Here is a 24,521-nt window from a genome sequence, read left to right as displayed (position 1 = left end):
AGAAATGGACTTCAGAAGTTCAGACTAAACCCTATCATCACAGCACTGACGTAAGAGTGAGCTTTGGTCCTCATGCCCCTCTGGGATCCGCCGCCCCACATTTAGTATTAACAACCTCTACTGGTCCTGGGCATTGCCCACAGCCAACTGGCTCTTTCCCTGGGAAGCTGTCATTTTCCACAGTGAAATTTTAGTCTTTCTTCATTTCTCTTGAACCTCCAACTCCTCACCAGATGGCTGTGTTTCCTAAACAGAGAAAGTGGAAGGCACCGGTCCCCTGGCCCTCCTGAGCACAATGCACATATTTACCTGCTCTGACTTCTTCACTGAAACCTTCCCACTTGCTGTCAGGAGGTCATTTCAAAGACAAAGAAAAGACACACCTATGAGATAACAATCACAGTTCTTCTATGGGGAAAATGACACCATTTATTGAAGGAAATATGAAAACAGGTCACACACAATTTGTAACAAATACAATTGTTTGTCCCCTAACCCTGAATAATTACAGTATATACAAATTCCATAAGGCACTGGTTCCTCCTAAAGAACACAAATGAGTCTACTTTTGGAACAGACAGAATAAAATATCCCCCACATATGGCCACCTTTTCTCTTTAAAAATGGCATTAGTTTGTGCAACAATTAGTTATAATTGTTAGATTGCATTAGTTCTGGTGCTGCCCCTTCATTTCCACTGTCTATGGGACTGGGGGATTCAGAGGTGGTATAACCACCAAAACATATTCAAAGTTTTTTTCAAAAAAAATTTTTTTCTCACTTCTTTTCCATCTACAATAAAGTATAAGAACAGGTGAACACTATAAAATTCCTGATGAATATGCATGACCCTAGGAACATTAAAGTCAAGTCATTATTAAGTACATGTTATCCTTAAGTCCACACCAATTGAAATGTGTCAAAGAATTCCCTGTAAATAAAATCCCAGCACGTCATCTACGAAGCTTTCTGTTTGAGGAATATAAAGAATGGTCAGTAGTGACTTCAGGGAAAGCTGTCCAAGAGGTCAGGCATAGTGCTTACTGCTCTTCATTTGTGATTAACAATGTACATGCTTTCATAAATAAATATTATGCTTCATTTAGGACTTTATCACCCATAATATTTTACTCTCTAATCCATATACTAGAGTTGTGCCAGACTCCAGAATGAACATATTTACATATATATCTATATTTATATAATATATACACACATACATTAATCATAAACTTGAACATACAAAGCTTACCTAACAATAATTTAGGATTCCTTTGGGGGAGAGGAAGTAGAAGGAAATCTTACTCCTTGAAAGAGTCTCAAAGGTAAGCAGCAGTCAATTATATTACTGATTTGCAAGAAGCCAAAGCAAAAGATAAAATAACTTTCATTTCTGATATGCTAGAAGTTTAAAAGTTATCACAGATTATTGGGAAGTGAACAGGTAGTCCTTAACCGAAATTCAGATCTAGAAAGTGTATTTTCATAAGACAGAAACTATATCCATAAATAAATTATAAATCCTTATTTCATTGAAAATTGGCAATAATTGAGTGGATCTTTTAAAGTATTTAATAATTTCAAGATTTTCATCCTGAATAAATATAGAAAGTAAGTTGTTGATTTTTCCCAAAAGCAACAAAATGAATACTGCGGATGAAATCTGGGCACTCTTAAATTTCTCCCCATTCTTCTCTGGAACCCTAGAAATCTAGTCAACTTTACGTTACCAACAGCCTCACCACAAACATTCTGATTTGAAGATATCCATGTTTTAAAATCTACTGATAAGAAAACATAGCTTGACCTAAGAGGTCCTCACAACTGCACTTACACCCAAGGAAAACCGAGAAAAAAATCCAAATATATCTAGTTAACTAACAGAATGCTTACTTAGGTGTTTGTAGATGAACCTGTCTAGGCACTTAGGTTTCTTTCTCCCAGTCTCAGATGACTGCCACACTAAATTTACAAATATAAGGGGAAAACTAACTGTAGCAGATATAGTTTAACAGAGAAATGACTCCTCAGAGACTCAGCTTCTACTGGCCTCAGTAACAACAAAATATGATTACTATTAAATTAACAACACGTTTTTATTTCTTCAAATTCAAAAGAACTGAGAAATTCTACTTTCTTAGTGGAAAACAAAACATGGCAGTGAATTAGAACAGAAGGGGAGACCCCTCTACGGTTTTTCCAAACCCCGAGTACAGCTCAAAGACACTGTAGCTCCAGGATCTTTTCCAGATGAACAGCCTACCAGCTGAGCGTCTACTCCAGAAGAGAGTGAAACATTTCCTCATTTCTCTTGCAGTTGACAATTTTTCCTAAAGTCTCCATCTTTCAAGCACCCGGTGGTGACATGTGTAAGAAAACACTGCCCCCTGGAGTATTCTGGAAGGAATGTCATTTTGTAAGGCAAAAAACTTTCCTAATAACCAGTAAGTAATTTCTAATCATTAAGGAAGAAAACAGCAAGGAAATAACTGGATAAAGTCGCAAGGGTCGTGTGGCAATTTCCACTTTACTCTGGTCCTGTTTCTAAGGAATATTGGCTTATCAGTGATTTTGCTCATATAGTCAAAAGTTAAACCACACAGAATTGAATCAGAAGATGTTTTGTACATATGCCATGATGGATAAACAGAATAAGTTAATAGTGAAATTCACATTAAAATGAAGGATTCATACATAAGGTGTGAAATAATCACTTAAGAGGTCCATACAGATCCATATCTATTCTAGAATAAACCACAGCAGCAGTGATATTTGATGATCTTATTAATGTCCCTCTGCTCAACCACCTGGAGCTCATTTCTAAATTGAAGTTTAATGACATTAACCTCACAGGTGATTCCTTTCTGCCTCTTAAATCTGAGGTTTAGAAAAGGCAGCAACATAAAACCATCTGTATCTACACCAACTAGCATGCGTGAACCTCTTCCCTGTGTCTCTGTGATGGGCTCTTACACATGTATAAGGAACAAGCCATCTGTCTACACCTTCAACGTCTGCCCTGCCTTACTGGCATGTTTTTCATGCAACACAAGAACAAAGCATTTCTAGTTTTAAGTACTTTGTCTCTACCACACTTGAGTTGATCTTCTGATGGATGTGAACAAAAGTATGCCCATGCCCCAGCACTCTGCAGAAGAGGAAGGTTGGCTTGTTTGTAATGACAAGGAGAGGCTCTACCCGAAAGATCTGCCCAATACAAGCAGAAACAGGCAGGGTTCCGAAGAACACCCACCAACACATACTTCTATTAGTGACAGAAAACCTTCATTTGTTCCACACTGGCTGAAGCTGCAAGAGATCCACCTGCAGGATTCCAAGCTGTGATCCCAGGCAGGTGGGACTTGTATGCATGGACATTCACACTGCCTTGGCAGCCCACAGCAGGGCTGGCCCAATCTGAGATGGTTGAGGCAATGAAGCAGGGAATTTGAATTATAATTTATACCCTCAGACTGATTGGGTTTGTAGAGTGCTAGAGTATTTTGCCAATAGAAAACATTTTTGACTTCTAGGAAATTTTCTGGAAAGAAATTTTGTTATTATTTAAACTAGAGTTTTATAAACCTTAAATCATCTACAATATTTGTTTTATTATGGTAAAATTAAAATATCTTTTCTTAAAAAATGGCAATCACAAAATACGGGGCTTTCTTAGAAAGCAATATGAATCATGTCTTGAACGAGTTACCCGAATGGTTCCCTCTTCTCAGAAAGCCATCTGTGTCTCTGGGGCCTTCTATGTCTCTCCAACTTGCTCTCTCTGAGAAGGGAGGTCTGAACCCACTGGGCAGTAGAACAATGTTCAAGGCTTGGACTACGGATGATTCTGGAAAATCTCCTGCTCGGTCCACAAGTATCCAATGTCAGAGCTTAATGTCCTGAGACTCTGACATTTTGGCAAGTGTCTTCTTAACTCTCAAAGCTGTCAGCCTGGAGGCAGGGTTGTGGGCCCAGCACTCTGTCATAAGCTTGCCCATCTGCCTGAGACACTGAAGGAGAAAGGAACATTGGCATGATGTCAGAAGAATGTACTCTCGATAACGCACTCAATATTTGGCTTTTAGTTGGTGTTCATGAAGTCCGAATATATTTTTAAGGCACTAGGAAAATACGAACACAAAATTTCCCTCAAACTGTGTGTGTGTGTGTGTGTGTGTGTGTGTGTGTGTGTGTGTGTGTGTGTGTGTGTGTGAAAGGATCATGACTCACAGAGATCCTCATATCTCTCTGTGACAAGAAGCTTTATGGATATAGAACGATGACTCTAAAGACAGTATTAAGCAGATATGATACCCAGTAATTCTGAGGATATGGAAGGATGACTCTAAAGACAGTATTAAGCAAATGTGATATCCAGTAAGTCTGAATTCTACACCATAGTGCCAGATTGTTTACAACACATAAAATGTTTCACTATTTTATCTAATTCTGTACTGCTCAAATAAACACAGCTCTTCCTACATCATCGTAGTCTGCTCTAATGGTGGTACAATGCTCTAGCACTTAGCAAGATTAATGACTGGAGCATAACTTTGCTAAAACTTTCTCCTGGATTGGCCTGTGGTCTATCAATTGTTCTTACTGCAAAGAACAATTTCCCTTCATTAGAAATCAGCAGTGAAGAGATTTCAAATGATACCAGCAGAAAACAAGGGCAGAGCCCAGGTCTTGTCCACTTACTTAATCCAAGCCTAGCAGAGTCTTCCACTTATATGTGGGGTTCACATTTATACCCAGGCAGTAAGCACATTAGTTCAAATAACCTCTCAGGATTCAATTTAATATACACACACACAAACACTATTGAATAATCAGTTTAGAGGCTCTTCCCTGAGAAAGACTATTTTTCCAGCTCTCATCATGGTCAGTCCTAAAATCATATATATATATATATATATATATATATATATATATATATATATATATGCAGGTTGTATTTCTATTGTTAGGAATACATATATACATTCACGTGTGTTTGCATGTGCAAAACCATAATTAAAGAAATGGAAGCTATGCATTTGAAAGAGAGCAATGGGGTACATAGGGAGAGTTGGAGGATGAAAGAGAAGGTGAAAACAATGAAATTATACTTCAAATTCAAAAAAATTCTCTTGTTTTGTACCCATTACCCATCTGTTCTATGGTGGCATGGGCGGGAGGGAGGAGAGTTCCTTCTTTCCAACTCTCCACCCCCAGGCCCCACCTATTAACACCTGAGACAGAGGGAAGAACTGACCCTGAGCTCACAAAAGTGGGAGAGCAGTCCCTGCATCTGCAACTCTTGGGAAAGTGGGCCCTGCACCTCCCTGGGTTAACAGAATAGAGCTATCCTTGGGTGAGCCAGCCTGGAAGTTGTAAGTGTTGGAGAGCTTCCCCACGACTTGCCTGTCATACGCCAGTGTGGGTGGGGGAGAGATGCCTCCATTACCTCTGCATTACCACCTGCAATAGATGAGGGAGCTGACCCGCCCCCTTACCAGCTGCAATACTTAGGAAATCAGGCCCTGCTCCTCGCCTAGACAGCAGAGCCAGGTAGTTGGAGGTAAGGGTGACCCAGCCCTGAGGTTGCAAGCAAAGGAGAACTGTCTCCATTAGTCATCTGACATGTGGCAGCATGGGCAGAGGTCAATGCTGCCCCGCTCCTCACTCATCAATGCCTGAGACAGGTAGAGGAGTGTGCCATGGTTATAAAAGCAGAACTGTCCCTGACCCTCACCCGCTGTAGCACTTTGGAGAGTAGCCCCTGTACCTCATAGAGGCAACACAATAGAACTGGTCCTGATGGTGTAGGATTAAGCAAGGGGTGGATTAGCCTGGACAATGCTGGAGTGCTCACCCTGGTGGTGAGGATAGGAAAGAACTAGCAGGCAGACCAACACTACAGCAGCCCAGGTCCAGTTATCACTTAACCACCCCAGCATCCATTCCGTCCATGATCTGCTGGAGCACATAAAGGAACCTGACCCACAGATCCAAAGCTGCAGGATCTCTACAACACAAGGCAACAACAGGATATCCAAGAGGCGCAGTGAGTTTCCAGCATCGCTAGTGCAATAGAGACCAGAGGCCTCTCAAACCAGACCAAGGACGCTTTGCAATGAACACTTGCAACTAAAGATACACAGACAAAGAGGGCAACTGTGTGACTCACAGTGTCACATTGCAACCTACATGAGATTTGTAATCCCTACCCCTTTTTTCCTTTCTTCTCTTAAATTTTGTTTTATTTGGAGTGGGGGTTTCAGAGGGATATGCAAAGGAATGTGATAAAGATATATGATATCAAAGACACAGAATAAATAAAAATGGAAAGAGAAAAAAAGAATTTTTGCAAAACAAAAGTACATTTAGACATCAGCCATACCTTTTCCCAAGCCTGGCCTTACCTCATCACTACTCCACCGATTGGGGAATGAAGGCCGTAACTTCTTAATGCACACAATTTCTCTCATGTCCTCATAAGAAGGGTCACTGGGCACCAGGTCATGGTAGGGAAGTTGGTATTCTTCTACTATACCTAAAGACATGGGTTTTTTTGTTAATATTATTTTCTATTAACTGGTAAAAAATATGCCTAACACAACTGTCCTCAATTAAAAATATAAGCTATCATATAAAAAACAGGCTCAGGTTAACAATGAATTAAATCTTTAAAAGCGCCCAAATGATAATTTAATTTTCCAAAAATATTAGGAAACCCAAAGACACATATAGGTCCTCAAGCCTGCCCCCAAGCCAATAGCTAACTTCCAAAAGCTGAATGAAGCAAATAACTACAATTTGCATACAAGTTATATTTTAAGTCCATATTAAGTCTCGGTGTAAACTTAGAAGAGGCATCTTGACTCAGAGCCGTATCACATGTAGCTGCTTCTATTACTGGCATACAAGAACATCATAAGTTTGGAAGAGTAGCCTAGTTAAACAAATGTCAGATTCATTTATTTGTGTTTAATCATAAGCAGTTTTGCACACTCAATATTAAAAACATGTATCTCCAAAAATAACATCCATGATTCATCTCAGGTTTGAAACTTATTGATTTTCATTTTCTTCTTAAATTTTCTCCCTTATTTATGTCAGCCTGTCTAATGTCTAATTTTACTTTTTAAAGATTTTTTTGCCCTGTCCTTTAAGAAGGTAGGCTATTTTAACATGTTCTTTTTCAACTTTATCTTCATGGTAATTCTAAATAACCCCTGCCCTCTAGTGATGGATAGGGTTTCTGAACAACTTCGCAGATTCCTTCCTAAGCCACCTTTGGTAGAAGTGCTGCCACTGTTTACCTGAACAGAATGAAACCATAGAGGTATAAGATTATCTGCCACAGCATTAAATTCATTAGGATGACAGCATATACCTATAAGTACTAGGGAACCTGAGGCAGAGAGTTTACAGGTCTGAGCTCAAAGGTAGGCAGGACTACAGAGAAAGTGCCAGCTCAGCCTTGACTCCATAGAGAGTGCCATACCAACCTAGACTACACAGTGAGACTCTGTCTCAGAAAACAAATAACAACAATAATAAATTTCACTGGGGATTTATTCAGGCAAAATTGGAGGTATATGTTATATTCTTTTTTGTAAATTCAAACTCATACACAACATAAGGGATCCAAAGATTCAAAACTTTTTCCAAGCAATTCAAACTTGCCTGTTGGTCACCTGCGGACACCTGCTGTTAGTACATGGTATTACTACATTACATCTAGGTTTCTTATTCTTCTGTCTGATTCATTGTAGTCTCAGCACATGGGGTACTGAAATACTGGTCCCAACCCAGAGGAGACATCACTTCATCTGAGCACTTTCTAAGTCTAGAGACACTGACCAAAAAACATCTTGTGGGTGAAGGCTGTATCTACTTAACACATTACATAGATGGATTGATGGATGGTAAGGTAGATATACAAACTACACAGACAAAACCAGGGACTGAAGAGACGGATCAATGGTGAAGAGAACTTGCTGCCTTTTCAGAGGACCAGAGTTTGGTTCCCAGAACTCATGTCAAAAAACTGGTGTTTTTAGTAATTCTTACACTTGTGGTGAAATCATGAACAATAACAATATTTTCCTTTACTTTTCTTCAGACAAAAAAAAAATAATATTCAGGAATGGGTGTCTCACTCCCCAATGTCTCTGAGCTATCTCAGCAGAGGAAGCACAGAGAATGCACCAGTGGGGTTGGGAATGAGGTCCAGCACATAAACAAAGAGAAGCTGAACAGTGTAGGAAAGGGTGTTGACTTGCTGGAGTAACTGCTGGAGAAAGTCTAAGGGAGAAGTGAAATGGCAGAAAGAGAAGCAGAGGGTGATTGTGACAAGGCAGGGGAAGCTGGCAGTGAGTCTAGAGCAGTACATTCACTGGTCAAGGTATGGTAGGAGACAGCCACTCGAAGGTGGTTCTAATAGATATTCCCTGGAAGGTTTGTGATGCATCAACAGGAATAAAGGGGGAAGGGAAAGAAAATCTGAGACTATGCACTACACCAACGTTAATCCTTTCCGATCAGAAAGGTTTTGTAAACTTCTCCCAGGGGTAATAGCTTTTCAAAGATGTCTCTTTCTTACCTCCAGAAACACATCTCCTCGCAATCTCCCAGAGGATGAGTCCAAAACTGTACATGTCAGCCATGATGTACGACTGGAAATGATTTCTGTTCAAGCTTTCATCCAGCACTTCTGGAGGCATATAGCGCTTGGTGCCCACCCGTGTGTTGGGTGGAATGTCAACCTCATTTGTGTCACTGAGGGAAAGCAGAGCAAGGCATTGTCAGCACTGGAGAGGCTGCTGTGGCTCTCTGGAAGAGCACGTCAGTGGCAATGCAGAGAGAAAAACTTTCAATGAACAAAACACTTCCTCAAAAAATATTTCTTGGTAAAAATTAAACATTCACAGATTAAACATGCAGATAACATGCAACTAAATGAGAATGAAGCCCTAACATACAAGATTATATTGCTATAAAATCAAATTGTTAATTATTACTAAATATCTAACAAAAGTTGTGCACAGTAGTTTACACATGTAATCCAAACCCCTGGGATGCAGAGCAAGAGAGTCAGGAGTTCAAGGCTGGCCTCAACTGTATAATGAATTTGTAGTCAATCTCACTTACATAAAACCTGTCTCAAAAAAATAAAATAAATACTGGCAAATAAATACCTAAAATGTCCCTTTCTTCTCTGCCCATTTTAATCAATTTGCTCTTATACCATCTATCAACTTGGCTTATACATCTTGGTAATAATGTATGAGGGAGGAAAATAGACTAGGCCTAGGCTTAAAGAGAAGCCAGAGCAATATCAGATGGGAATCACCCAACACACTGTGTGAAACGGGTAGCTCTCAAAGAATTAATAAAGTTTCTCTTCTGCTACACCTGCTGGTGCTGACTATGTGAGTACAAAGGGGTTATTTCATTAATATGCTGACTCTGGGTGTTATAGTATGTTATTGGTAACCATCAGAAGACTGTGATGGTGGTCTCAATTATGATATTTTAAGGTTTTAGAGAGAAAGAAAAGAAATACAGGGAAAAGGATAGCTAAAGGTTGTAATTGCATTTAAGAATATATACTGAGACAAGAATCATCTTAGGCTAGGATACCACCCATGAGTGTATCAGGGAAGGTGGAGAGATTCTGGCCCCAGAGAATGAAGATATCTGGCAGTTCCACTCTTCTAGCTCCTTCATGTCTATTTGGATCTAAGAGGACAGACATTGGTTGGGGAATGCGTGGTAAAGATACATCTCTGCTGGGGAACTGGAAAGGTAACTACTATCATACAAAACCAGTAAGAGCTGTCTTTAGTCTTTTCCCCTTCATCTCCAACTCTTCCCCCATCAACTACACCAACAGAAAATGATCAAAGTTCTCAAGATCCATCACCTACAAAGACAGCAGTTCCTCCCATGTGCTCACGGTGGCCATTCCTTCTCCCCTTCCTTTGCCACCCATGCCTCCCAATAGTATTTGAAGAGCATCAACTGTTGCCACACAAGAGTTCCACACTAACCCAGAATGGAGTATAACTGATCTGATTCCCCTCTATATGCTGTGATAACCATTAATGAATAAAGGAACTGCTTTGGGCCTATAGCAGAGCTATAGGGGAACAGAGCTAGGTGGGGAAAACTAAACAGAATGCTGGGAGAAAGGAGGCGGAGTCAGAAAGAAGCCTTGTAGCCCCACTGGAGCCAGATGGAACTTTAGGCAGAAAGCCACAGCCACATGGTGATACACAGATTAATAGAAATGGGATAAATTAATATGTAAGAGTCAGCCAATAAGAAGATAGAGTTAATGGGCCAAGCAGTGATTTTATTATTATGTTTCTGTGTGATTATTTCAGTTTTCAGTGGCCAGGACAAACAAGTGTCCTCCTTTTTATATATAACAAAGGTTTATTTATTAGGGGGTAAACTTACAGAGTACTGATTGACAATCCTTTGCATGCACTGGGAACTGGAACTGAATCCAGCAGCAAAGGGGTCCGCATATGCTTTATGTCTGCATTGATAGTACATAAGACCATGCCAAAAGTGGGTCAGTATCTTAAAGGTTATTGGCTGAAGGAGTTCCCACAGCACCTCCCCCTGTTCTCAAAATAAGAGAGTTCTAAGCATAATACAAAACTATACACAATAAGAACAGATATAAAATATAAAAATTAGAATTACAGCCAGAATGAGCAACAACAAGAAAGAAACATATGCTAAATGTTTAGCAGAAAATGTCTTCTCTAAAAGTATTTGAATAAGTATCTAGCACTGTAAAAACATTAGGTTTCTATAAGCCTTGAATATGTGCCATAGTCATTCGGTACGGCCCTGAAATTGAATGTTCCAGTTCATCTTCACTCACTACACAGCTTGCACACAGTAGGAAAAAAGTGAACTGGGAAGAATGAAAAGGCCTGCTAACAGTAATCTTTGTTGTGGTTAATTTAAAGAGAAATGTAACATTGTTATAGAAGAAAAACACACACAAAAAGATAGATGGAATTTTATTGGGCAAATTGATTTTGTGAAAGACTACTATTAACCTAGTGGTAAATGCATTTATCACCACAGTTAAACAGCAAACACGTGAATTATAGGCAACTCCTTCCAAATACTATCAGATTTCATATTCTCTAAGTTAGAGTTCTGCCTCTTCCATTGGGTATGCTTCTAACGTTAGAAAGTACAAAGGATCAGGGACCTTGCTGTGACATTGTATCTCCTGATAACTTCGGAGGCTATACATCAAGCATGAGCTGAACAAGGATGACATCAATGAACATGCTAAACTGGGTGGGGAAATCCCATGGAGCCATGAACCATACCCAAAGATTTACAGGCAACTGAGTAAAGCTGGGAGCAAGAGAGGTGGTGCTTCCCAGGGTAGAGTACTCTGACTGGTTTTCCAGTTCACACTGTCCATTGTGAAACACACAGTAACATGATATGGACTCAATACGTTTTATTTAGGAATATATATGCTTATACAAATATATGCATGCAATATCAGTGGGGAAAGAAGACCACTATGTTAGAGAAGAGTGGATAGAGTGTATAGAAAGAATTGAAGAGAGGAAAGAGATGAGGGAAATGCTATAATTACATTATAATCTCAAAAATAAACAAGAGTAAGAAAGTATTTAAGGAGCGCCTCTTTGACTTTCAGTAGGATTATACCTATTCTGCAGTAATTGCAGAGGAAAAAAATGAGCTTCTATTAATCTTTAAGACAAAAAAAAGGAAATTAAATTGAATACTGGAATACCAAGAATAAAGGAAGAAAAAAGAAAGGGGATTCATAAGCTGACATGTATATGTGAAAAGGGTAGAGAGAGGGTCATGAGAAAAGGTCAGAGAGAAAAAAGAGAGAAGACAGGTCAGGGGCCAGCAGCTTATTCTAACCGCCTTTCCCATGGAGAGTGCAGAGCTGTAAGAAACAAAGTCAGCAAAAACAAGATGCACATTGTCAAAACAGGTGCAGTGGTGAAGAGAGTAACTCCATAGAGTAACTGCAGGTGCTACAGTGGCTACACCCGTGAGCTGTCAAATCATAAGACTGTATACAGGAAATGTAAACAAGACATGGTTGCTACTAGGAGACATACAAAGGGACAAACACAGAAGGGAACTACATTATAGTCAACATTTGATTTCTGTTGAAAAGCCTAGAGAAGATGAAGCTGTTATCATTTGTTAATATTCAACTGTAACACAATTGCCCTTCAAAATGCCTTATATAGAAGTTTATAATATATCATAAATATAAATATACAAGCAGAATCAGTGACTGGAAATGGTATATTTCAAGGACTAAGGTGCATATGGCACAAGACCCTGAAATTCAAAAGTGATTAATTGGATGAAATTAGCTAAGAAAATAGATTTCTGCTAAGAAACAGAAATACTCTGTCATAAATGTGGGTCCTGTACTAAATATCAAGGAAATAGGAGCTCTTTATCTTTCCCATGGAGAAAGGTGGGAGGTTCTCTTTACCTTTCCTATGGAGAACAGTGGGGTTAATCCCAGAGGCGGTGATGAAGGCAGAGGCTTTAGAGAATTATAGGAACAGACTGTCTCAGTTATAATTTCATAATTAATATTCCCACTAGACCCAACCAAGCTTTTGTTCTTAATGTGTGTACCAAGGGGTTATAAACTTAAGCAGAGTTAGAAAATAAATGTAATTTGAACATTAATAATGTCAATGCGAAAGCCACGGCTCTCATCTTAAAGGGAACAGGGGAAATTTATTTTTGACTGACAATAACCCAGAAACAAAGAATTAGGTTACTCCAAATTTCACGTTCCAACGTGGAAGTGGTTTCACAAAGTGTTACAGTTTTGCAGAATGAAGAAAGGCATAAATCAAGGCATGTTTAAAATGTATTAGATACATTAGCAGGTATGTCAAAGAGGGAGTTTTATCGTGGGATGGGAGAAGCTCTTCTTTCAGTGTGTGAGAAATGCACAGAGGGTATGTCACAGAGGAAACGGGCTCCTGGGAATCGTGGCAGGGTGTTCCAGATATGAACGCAGAGAATACTTTTTTTCTGGTTTTGATTTTTTGAGACAGGGTTTCTCTGTGTAGCCTTGGCTGTCTTGGACCTCCCTCTGTAGACCAGGCTAGCCTCGAGCTCATAGAGATCAGCCTGCCTCTGCCTCCCCAGTGCTGAGATTGAAATGGACCTGAGTGAGCCAGGCTGAGGGCCTGAGAGCAGAACTGGTTCTGCCCTTTTCCACCTACTAGCCAAGGAGAGGTGGTCCTGCCCCTCATCAGCTGCAGCACTCTGGAGTGGACCCTGCACCTTGCCTGGGCAACACAGTAGGGCTAGCCCTTACACTGTGGGTGTGGGTGAGCCAGTCCCAGGCAGGGTGAGAAAAGGAGAACTGGCCCCACCCCTTGCTGCCTGCTGCATTGGGTTGAACTAGTTGAGGCAATGATGGAGAGTTGAGGGTGAGGATGAGGGAGAACTGGCAGCTGACCAACCCAGCAACCACTCAGATCCAGAACCAGGGCATGATGAGTTGGTTCACCCCATCTATGAACTGCCAGAGCATATGAAGGGGCTGGTCCTGTAGATCCAAAACTACAGGATCTCCATGACACTGAACTACAGCAGGATATCGAAGAGGAGTCCCAGTGAGGATAGCAAATGACACTTGGAATCATATTGTAGAAGAACCCAGAGGCATCAAACCAGACCAGTGAACACTTGCAAGTAAAGTATGGACTTTATGTATGGACTAAGAATTTTTTTATATGACTGACTCACTGGGCCACACTGCAGCTCCTATGATGAGATTTCTTTTAAATTTCATTTTATTTTATTTTCAGGGCTGGGGAGGCTAAGGGGCAGAGGGTAGATGCAAAGGAACAGGGAGGTGAATGGGATTGGGATGCATGGTGCAAAATCCCCAGAGAATCTACAAAATGTTTAAAAATAAAAAGAAAGCAGAGAATAAAGACTCTTTTCCTTTTATTTAAACAGAAAAGGCGATATATGCAAAGTGGCCACGTTGAGAAGAAAAATGTGATCCAGAAAATCCTCCAAGCCCATATTAGGTTCCTAAAGTGATCTCTAGCAGAAATAGAAGGCCAAGGATGTGCGCATCTAAGACTATTCAAGGTGTAGCATCACCCACCACTGGCCCAGCTTCACCTGTGCTTCATTCTGTCAAGGTGTTAGAATCTGAGAGTTCTTCCTGGAGGCCAAATTCCTCTCTGTTGGTGGCCCTTTCCTTCTTCCAGCCTGACATTCCTGAGTAAATTCTCATTTCTTTGGGGTCCACTGTTTCAGTATTCTGACAGTCAGGTTTAGAGACAAAAATTTCTCTTTAGAAGAGCTTCATTTCTGCCAAGCCCCTTAAAATTCCTCCCTTTCTGGTTTAACACTTCTCTCTCTCTCTCTCTCTCTCTCTCTCTCTCTCTCTCTCTCTCTCTCCCTCCCTCCCTCTCTCTCTCTCTCTCTCTCTCTCTCTCTCTCTCTCTCTCTCTCTCTCTGTGTGTGTGTGTGTGTGTGTGTGTGTGTGTGTGTGTGTGTGTGTAAAACACTGGCCAGCAGTATTATGACAACAAAAACAATCAGAGATTCACAGGGATAACAAAGGGCTTCCTGAGTGCCTGAGATCAAGTGACTCTCCTACACCAGGATGATGAAGAGTAAATGTGAATTCTCCTGGCTACTGCTCCTAGGAGGGAGGGATGCAAGGGAGGGAAGAACTTGGTAGACAAAGAGAAAGATGGGTAATGATGAGATATGAGCAATACAGTGAGGTGCCAGGCAGGTGTATGGCAGGAGGATCAGAGGAACCAAAAACATAGCTAGGAAATGTGTGCTACCACTGGCTTCATCTAGAGTGCTGTCACTTGGGAAAAATAAGGACTGAAACCTTAACTGGCTTCATTCTCTCAGAGTAGGTGGAGCACTCTTATCCAGACTGACTCAAGCCCAGCTATACCACCTGCAGGGCATTCTTTTTTTTAATTTATTTATTTATTAAAGATTTCTGCCTCTTCCCCGCCACCGCCTCCCATTTCCCTCCCCCTCCCCCAATTAAGTCCCCCCCCCAGCCCGAAAAGCCATCAGGGTTCCCTGTCCTATGGGAAGTCCAAGGAACCCCCACCACCATCCAGGTCTAGTAAGTTGGGCATCCAAACTGCTTAGGTTCCCACAAAGCCAGTGCGTGCAGTAGGATCAGAAACCCATTGCCATTGTTCTTGAGTTGTCAGTAGTCCTCATTGTCCGCTATGTTCAGGGCATTCTTGAAACCTACAGGCCCAGTGATTAGTTCCTGTCTTATGTGCTCTGTACACTGCTTAAGGTCAAGTAAAAAGTTTGAAAATTGGAAATAAAGGGGCTTTAAGTAATATCTCTGATAGCCTTAATATACATTCAATATCTCTTGTATTAATTAACCTTCTCAATCACAAGTCTGTACCAGGAATTCTGGCAAGAACAGTTAGTCGTGGAAAATTCTGCTATGTAGCTCACCACAGTACACATTCCGCAGGGAGACAAATTCTGAAAATGTGTTTCCTGAAAGGCATGAGCAGAACCTACTGTGGTGTAGGGATAAGTCCCGCCCCTTGGGGGGCGTGTTCACCTCAGGCTAATGTCTGCCTATAAATTTGGCAAGCGTACTCCCAGTCGTCACTTCTGCTTTCCTGATCTCCGCAGGAACAGTGGCTCTGTAAGTCTATTTCTCCATTAAAGCTATAGATATATATTTTTTTACAATCTGTCTGCATTCGTTTACGCCTTTACATTTTGGCGCCCCACGTTGGGCGCGATTTGTAGTAATATGAGCGGCAGGGCTGCGTCCCCAACACCCCAGCCGTCTGCTCGGCTAGCTTATGCCCTGAAATAATTACACGGACACTGTATTCTTTTAAACACTGCTTGGCCCTTTAGCTTTAGCCCTTACTGGCTAATTCTGATATACCGATCAACCCATCTCTAATAATCTGTGAGCACCGGTCTTACTGGGAAGATTCTAGGTTGGAGCTTCATCGCGTGTGTCTGCCCAGGAGCGAGATGGCGTCTCTGCTGAGGCGTCTGCTCCCGAGAGGAGAGCTGTCGAGTCTGAGCTCACTTCCTCTTCCTCCCAGCACTCCGTTCTGTTTACTCCACCTACCTATGTTCTAACCAATAAAATGGGCCAAGGCAGTTCCTTTATTAGCCAATGACCTTCCTCCATCACTGTGGCAATGAGAGACACGCAGGAATGGAGAGCTAAACTAGCAGGGGCTCTACTTCCTGGCCTTACACACCTGGGGGTGGCTTCCAGCAGAAAACCACCTAGCCTAACACAAGAAAAGGGGGAGAGAAGTCTTTGGGAGAGGAAGAGCTAACGGACAGAGAAAGACAGTAAGTAAACACTGAACATCTTGAATAATCTGCAAAGCTTCTAAAAACTAAGTGTGGTGCTTTAAAATAACACGTAAAAGTGTGATGAGAAGACGCGTGAAAGAGGTGCTGGTTAGTATAACACAGCTGATGCTTGAAACCACAGACAACACACATGAGGGAATCTCTGGTCACATTGGATCTATTGGAAGTGTGATATGCAAAGGCTTACACACAATTCTGCACACACCGTTGACGTCCCCTGTATCGTTTTCCCAGTGGCTGTGGAAGTAATTTACTCAGCTAACTCCTGCACATCCCTAAACTCCCTGAGCGTGGAACATTTTCACTGTAGCTTAGTACTTGTGGTGGTTAATAATGATTGCCAAAGTGACAGAATCTAGAATTGCCCAAGAGATAAATCTCTGGGCATACCTGTGAGGAATTTTCTAGACTGGGTTGATTAAAGTGAGATAACCCACACATACTACATGTGGGCTGTACAATTCTAAGGGCTGGAGTCCGGAGTGAGTAAAAAGGAGGCAGCATTCCTCTCTCCCAGCTTCCTGACAGTGAGTGGAAGGTGACCAACTCATCACCTTGTTACTGCTCTGGCTTCCAAAGAGGGAGCCCAAATGAGCTTTCAGTTTCTTTTTGTCGGGTATTGTATTACAGTCACAACAACAACAAATGGAGCTAAAACAACGTTTCAAACATCAAATTTCTAAAAATCTCCATGTATTTCAGAACTTCAGAACTAAAACTCCATCAAAGGTGGGGACACTTGCCAAGACATTTACTGGAAGTGTTGACACCACCACTAATGACCTTAGGTCTATGAATTTGATGAGTATTTAAAAAGCTACAGTAAACACACACACACACAACACACACCAAAAGCAGTACAGAAAATGACATCAGAAGTGTTCAGGAAATTCAGTCTCTGCTATATAGAACCAATCTTTTTCTGTATTTGGACAACTGATAACCATCAGAGAGGAGTTCTATAAAACAGCCCAATCTCTCAACATTGGGGGTTTTCTGTTTAAGATTCAACACCTGAGATCCGCTGATCAGAATTTATTTCTCCTATAAGAAATGTTTTATTTGGACAGTGAAGTACCAGAGCTGTGTGCATTCCTCCAAGGCCTTTCCTGTGGCATCATTTCCCCCTCCTCAGGGACATTAGAGATCTTCTAACATCACCTGGATTAAATCTCCTTTGAGCAGGAAATGTACCAGCAAAAGACGCCAACAAGAGCAAAAGTGTTGTGTGAATAGAAAGCCCCTAAGGCACCAACAGAGCTCTCTGTGATTCTCAGGTTCCCTGGGAACCTTCCAGAAATTACCCAAAACCCTAAGAGACCACTTACTGCCCATACAGAAATGAAAATGAAGATTAAGTTCTCACAGGAAATTCATGCAGGAAGATGGGTTAGCTATGATTGCATCTGAAATAAAACACTCTAAATAGTTGCATATGCACAGACACACAATGCAAATCACCATGATGGGCAAAACTCAGAGAAATGAGTAAAGCAAGGCTTAAACCCTGCCCTAAGAATGGAAGATGTCAAAACTCTGACACAGGAAATAAAAATAAAAAAGCCTGTGATCATACAATACATGCTCCATCTGGAAAGGTAAATGAGTTATGCAGCTAGCCTCCTCACATTCCCCTCCTTTTATAAACAGGACATTGTTCATTAAAGATATCTCAATTTATCCCCAACGAGCTTCATCCTCTTCCTAGAATAGGGATCCACAAGAAATCTGAGAGATCATTTAATTCATTCCCCTCAACAACAACAACAAAATCAGGAATAAAAACTCAATTTACTTTAAGATTCATAATGGTGTTGCCTCAATTATTTTATTATTTACATTTGCTGATTTAAAACAGTAGCAGTGTTTGTAATTCTGACATGTCAAAAGGGAAATCCATGGTTGATTTGACATCCTTTGACTCTCAAGGTAGCAATGAGAGTTAGGAGAGCTGAAGCATATCTCTACATAATAATAACTGTAGGCAGACACAGGCCAGATAATTCAGAGGGTGGCATCTTTCCTCTTAGGTGTAGATGGGTACACTAAGAGGCATTTCAGATACTAGGGAAGTGTACATGGAAAGACAGGATACTCCACGTTAGGGACTCTAGAAGCAAAAGCAAATCACCAGGCAGCTTGGGCTATGCAAGGAGAAAACACAGAGATTCAATATTGCAAAACAAAGACAAATTAGAGTATGGGTACAATATACAATACTGAAGGGCACAGTCAAGAATGTGCAGATTTTCTGAAGCTAGCATAACATGGCTTTCTTATCTGCAAAGTCCATATGTAACACTCAATTACCTAGTATGCAAAACTTAAAATACCTCCATAGTCATGGTGAAGACCCTGGCCTGGGGATAGAATTTTGACAGACGCTTGCACTGTTTACATTCTACCAGGAGGCAAACATAAGAAGCCAGCGATCACTGCAGCCTGTGAGAAATGCCTTGACACTTTGTACAGGGCCGCTTATGAGTAACAACAGATGTCCATGCAGTCTAAAGATCAGCAGCGGGTAAACAGAAAAGGGATGTAAGTTATACAGATAATAAGAAGAAAAGCACTTGAGGCTGTGAGAAGTAGAATGTGTTCAAAATTAATAGAGAAAGGTAAGCAGCATGTAGGAATAAATCTCAAGAAAAGCCCAAAGTCAGAAAAGAGTTCACCATAGTGAGGGACCCTAACTACATTTTAACCCAAGGCCACAGAAAACTATGAAATTATGGTAACATCCAAAGAGCACTGCGAGAAAATAAATTCTGCAATCTGAAGAAAAGACTGGAAGGCAGAAAGAGAGAAAGGAAGTAACTGTATAATGCTTTACCCAAGGATCCAGATGAAACAGTATAGTGCGGTTAACCATCATACTCAAGGTAAAACATGAGTTTCATGAAGATAGAACTCATTCAACTGCACGAATCAAAAATAAAAATAAAAATAAAAAAAAAACCCCAGACACTCTGAGTTCAGCCAAACTCAGAGATAAAAGAAAGGTCAGATACAGCTGGAAATCTCACACAGAGAAATATTTAAAGGTGAAAGATTAGTAGAAGCAGTGTCAGGAGAAAAGGGAGGCTGAAGCACAGCGACATATTGTGCAATGATGGTGAGAGCACTGGGCACCAGGGACAATGGTGTCACAATGAGTGAGGGCTTCTGGTGCACACAGAGATGCTTTCTCAATAAAGCAGGCAGGGGAGGGACAGCAGAAGACAGACGGCAAGGATGAGAAAGGCTATCACCCCTGGAACTGCTTTGGGGAAATGCAACTAGGAGCTGGGAAGTAGAGGCACACCAGAAGAATTACTTATGTACAGATGTTTGGTTGTTGTAGAGTAGATTGGAAAAGGGTTGCCTTTCACAAAAATGAATTTTGAAGAGAAACTGGATTTAATACTGGATTTAAATTATTACATAGTGTGAGATTCATGTCTCTGACTTAAATTTATATCACAATTCACTTTAAATTTTTGTCATTTTTCTATGGTGAAGCCCTCCACATGTCTGAGGTCATTATTAAATCCCATCTCAGATTTTATGTTCAGGACAAAATGGAAACCCATTAGTTCTTTCTTGTAATCATCTTCCCAGTTTTTTCTTCTGTCCTTCTTTATGTACTATAGAACCTTCCTAGAAAAATATTCATAAGCAGGGCAACAAATGTACTAAGAAGGCAGCCTGGACTATGTATTCTAAAGGAGTTATGTATTAGTTTCCTTCACCACTAGTCCCCAAAGAAACCTTGCTTTCATTTCAAACTAGAGGAGCCATTTTCTCTAAATCATCTCCACCTATTATATCCAACATTTCCCCATTGCAAGAAGACTTTATCATGTACAAAGTTCAGATTGAAGAATTTTGCAGCTGTATTACAAAAGTAAAATTGCAACAACAACAAAAATGTTTTAAGTTTGTGATTTTGTATTGGGTTACACGGTTGGACACATGTCCTCCATTAAAGAGACAGAGATAAGAGTCCCAGGCTCCTTGGTGTGAAACCGTCTCTACTGTGTAGGGGCTATCAATGTATCAAAGAGCCTGCAGGGTCTGCACACCACCACCAGCAAGTGCAAGGGTGCCTGCCCAGGTGCTATGTTCTCTATTTAAGCTACATTATAACAGCGCTGAATATCAGTTGCTTTGTTCTTTGGTTTTATAGTACTTCTTTCAAACCTTTACAAAGTAATCCTTACTGTCCTACACACAAATAAAATATGGCCTTTTCTTCCATAGTTGCTGATTCTTCCTGAAACCTCCCCATAATTACAAACGTTATGCAGAACTCTGGCAATAGCTTCTCAGGCATCATCGTAGGGTCTGTATGGATGTCAAAAAACATCATTGACCAAAATCAACCTGATGAAGAAAGAGTTTGTTCCACCTTACAGTAGAATGTAATTTATAATTGCATTCAGAAAAGCCAGGGCAGGAGGTCAAGGTTAGAACCTGGAGGTAGTAACTGAAGCAGACACCTTGGAGGATAGCTGCTTACTGGCTTGTGGCCCATGGCTTCTTTAGCCTGCTTTCTCATGGTACCTAGGGCTGACCCCAAAACACCATGTTACAAAGAAAATAGGGATATTTTTATCTCCAAAAGAGTTGAAGTTTATAATATTTTTCAACCATTGAATTATCTTCGAGAGGGGCACTCAGAAAGAATGGGTGTTGACTCGGAGACTAACCTGATAAACTTGACAGCCAAGCCCAGGTCTGCGATGCAGCAGGTCCCATTTTTCTTCACCAGGATGTTCTTACTTTTCAGGTCTCTATGGGCAATTGCTGGTTTGCCTTGAGTACTGAAGATTTCCGTGTGTAAGTGGCATAGACCGCTGACGGAAGAGTAGGCTAACCTCAGCATGGACTTTGCGTCTAGGGTGGTGGATTTCAGATAGTCATAAAGAGAACCATTTTCATGATAGTCTGTGATGAGGTATAACTGAGTCCAGGACCCAGTCCCTTTAATATCTGCAGCAATAAACCCTAAAAGGCAAAAGAGTAAAGAGGATTACATGTGTTTCCTGGACAGAATGAGGAATAATTCACATGCTCAAATATTCTTCCTCTCCAGATGTCTTTGGATTAGCACCTTGCTCAGTTTTCTGACTATGCCTATGATAGTGTTAAAGTACTAATAATACCAAGCAGATGTGATCAAAATTGGAGGGAGGAATAAAAACTAAGAGTTTGGGTCTGAAATCACTCTCTGACCAGTAGTATAGAAATTCCTTTATGGTACTGAAGTTACATGTAAGGTATGTTGTACGAAAGGCTGAAATCAGGCCTTCTACTTCACTGACTGTATCGTCTCCTACTAACTTGACCCATGTAGATCACATCTAGCCTGAGGAAAGGAAAACGAAATCAATTCTGAACATAAACACTTGTTACAAATAAATGCTGCAAATAAAAATGCCTAAAACTTTTTACAACATTAAAACCCAAATATGGTCCTTCAAATCCCTAAGAAACCTTAAGGAATTTTAGAATTTCATTTGTACTTCCTGTTTCTGAAGAAAGAGATAAATCACTGGCGAGTATTGCATTTCCAGCCCACCACCCATCCACAGAAGCACCGTAGTCATGCCTCTTGTGACGTCTTTTGTGAGAAGTTTATGGGCTCTGGGCTCACTCCAAAAAGAAAGAATCTGTAAGTTTCATAATAGGTCTAGACAGATGAGTTCATATGCAGATGTGGAGAGAAAGACAGAAGAATGTGACAAAACCCCAACAATTGCTGTGTAGACTGTGACTCACCCAGAATGTTTTCATGCCTCATCAGGACCGTCTGATAAATCTCTGTCTCTCGGAACCAGCTGGCTTCCTCCGTGGTGAAGAACACTTTCACAGCTACCTTTTCTCCACGCCACTTTCCCATCCACACTTCCCCATAGCGACCTTTTCCAATTTGCTTCACCATCTGAATTTGCTTAGCTATTGTCCTTTGGACCTGGCAAAGCCCAAAACATGCCATTAATATATTTACAGCACTATACATCTGTTTAAACTTATCTCCATTGTGCTGTGGGGGGGCAGGGGAACAATGATTACGTGTAAAAAAGTGTAGTCAGTATTATTCTCTATACACATGAGTTCTTTATATGTATTAATTTATGCTGTTCTCTCAAGCACATTGCAGATGGATGCTTGCCAATTTTAAATAGTCAAATATTGCTTCCAAATAATTAAGGCATTCCACTCTCCATTCTACATATTGCAATTTTCATAGAGAATAAAGAAAGACAAATGGTTTCAGAGTAACTCATACCTGACAGATCAAGGTTATTCTACTATTACAATGTGTCCTAGCTGAAAGGAGGAACTACTGGAGGCAGTTTACATAACCTGGAAAGTAGACAGAAAGAATGAACAGCCAGGTCTGGGGGCACACACCCATAGTCTCAGGACTCAGGAGGCCAAGTAGATAGGCTGTGTGGTGAAGCGCAGCCTGATCTACATAGGATAATGTCTCAAATTAATAAGCAAGTCAGCCAGCATACAATACTAGCAAAATCTTACCATAATAAATACAAAGTCCTCTTTGTATACATCAGGTAAAAGCTTAAGGCTTTTCTTTCTGTTTCTGAATTTTTAGGATCATTACATTGTGATAACTAATTCTCTCACTGCCAGGTTCCAAGGGCTAGCAGCCTAAATCCCCTCTGCCAGACAACATAACAGATTCTAAGGATTGGATATGGACATTATTCTGTAGATTCCTTCCTCAGAACCTTCCTCAGAGGTCCTGAGTTTTATTCTTAAAACTGTCCCTGACATTGACAAAAAAATAAATCTTTGTTGTAAAAGACAACTTTTTGCTAAAGTTAAGATTTTAAAAATCAAAGGACTACCAGGGATCTAGAAATCACGAAGCGGGGTAGAAATAAGCAGACCAGCAGATGCATAAAGCAGCCTCCCCCTCACAGAGTTAGGCATTCTGGAGCAGGCGACCATTGGTATACTCCATGTCCACACCCCTGACAATATGACAGAAGCATCAAGAGAGCACAGGCAGCTGAGAGACAGATATGGAGCAGTTAGAGCATCCACCTGGAGGAGAACTTACTATAGTTATTAAAGCTAGCACATTCCCCTAACAGAAGCACAGACATTGCTCTGTGAATCTAAGGAACCCTGCCTAACAAACAGCTCTGCTTCTTGTCCAGCAATGAGATGTCTTCTCTGTGAATGTGCTAATAGCAATCACAATGTTAATGGGACAGAAACAACAGACCTCCAAGGCACGCTGCCATTAACTTAGACTTAAAAACGAAATCTTACTCACAATTTTAAGATTATATCATCAAAGAACCCGAACATATGCTTGAAATTTAAACACTGACTTCAGTTTTTTATTTCACCAATGTTCCTTCTCTTTCTGCACAAAAATTTTTTATCCAAATCAGGTTCAACAATTTTTATTAAAGTTGATGTTTGCCATCTCCACCTGGGGGAGCCCTGAGAAAGCCCTCATGGTGCTCGACACCCCACCCCCCCATACCTGACCCCACGCCTACAGGTTATTTAAGGCAAGGCCACCCAACTTGCCACATGGTTCTCTCTTGTGGGTTTCTCTTCTTCCCGAAGGGCCACTCAGGAATGCTTTTCTCATCTAAACTTGGACTTATTAATTTTTAATTGGCTCAATTTGATTGGCTGTGTCAGTGGAGAGGCTTAATATCAGGGTACAGAAACCTTTCAGTTGAGTATGCAGATAAAATTTATAGTAATTTGTTATAATTTCTACCTTAAGTGTCACCCAAAGGTCTGTGTGTTCAGAGTTTGCTCTCCCGCTTGGTTCAAAGATAAGAAAGTGGGAACTTTAAGACATGGGGTCTGGTAGGAACTCTTTAGGTCACAGGGAATGTGGCAACAAAAGGTTCTCAGTTTCTTGTTTCACTTCCTTGTCATGAGATGAATAGTTCTGTTCTGCCATGAATTTTCACCTGAGTGTGCAACCACAGCCAAAACCCAGAGGACAAGCAACCACAGACAACCCTCTAGCCTTATGAGCCCAAACAAAGATGTCTCTATATTAGCTGGCTGTCTCGGCTATCTGCCATAAAACGACCAACATATATCTGTGATATTAC

General features: G+C 40.8%; 1 protein-coding gene across 8 annotated transcripts in view; it reads right to left on the bottom strand.

Moving 5' to 3' along the window:
• Positions 1 to 398: 398 nt before the first annotated feature.
• Bmpr1b (bone morphogenetic protein receptor type 1B) overlaps positions 399 to 24,521 on the bottom strand; it is a 304,001-nt gene continuing 279,878 nt past the window's right edge. For 7 of the 8 annotated variants that reach the window (XM_075981227.1, XM_075981224.1, XM_075981223.1 and 4 more), the window contains 5 exons: positions 22,186 to 22,378; positions 21,114 to 21,411; positions 8,594 to 8,769; positions 6,408 to 6,538; positions 410 to 4,010 (listed from right to left, as the gene is read on the bottom strand). In XM_075981227.1, the coding sequence (XP_075837342.1) occupies positions 3,885 to 4,010; positions 6,408 to 6,538; positions 8,594 to 8,769; positions 21,114 to 21,411; positions 22,186 to 22,378 (924 nt within the window). In that variant the 3' untranslated portion in view covers positions 410 to 3,884. Of the gene's footprint in view, positions 4,011 to 6,407; positions 6,539 to 8,593; positions 8,770 to 21,113; positions 21,412 to 22,185; positions 22,379 to 24,521 lie in introns of all 8 variants that reach the window. The other variant, XM_075981228.1, reaches the window with a different exon arrangement.

This window comes from Microtus pennsylvanicus, chromosome 7 (assembly GCF_037038515.1).
Source record: "Microtus pennsylvanicus isolate mMicPen1 chromosome 7, mMicPen1.hap1, whole genome shotgun sequence".
NCBI classification, from domain to species: Eukaryota; Metazoa; Chordata; class Mammalia; order Rodentia; family Cricetidae; genus Microtus; species Microtus pennsylvanicus.
Note: the sequence above shows the minus strand (reverse complement) of the source record. Positions and strands in the feature narration are given on the sequence as shown.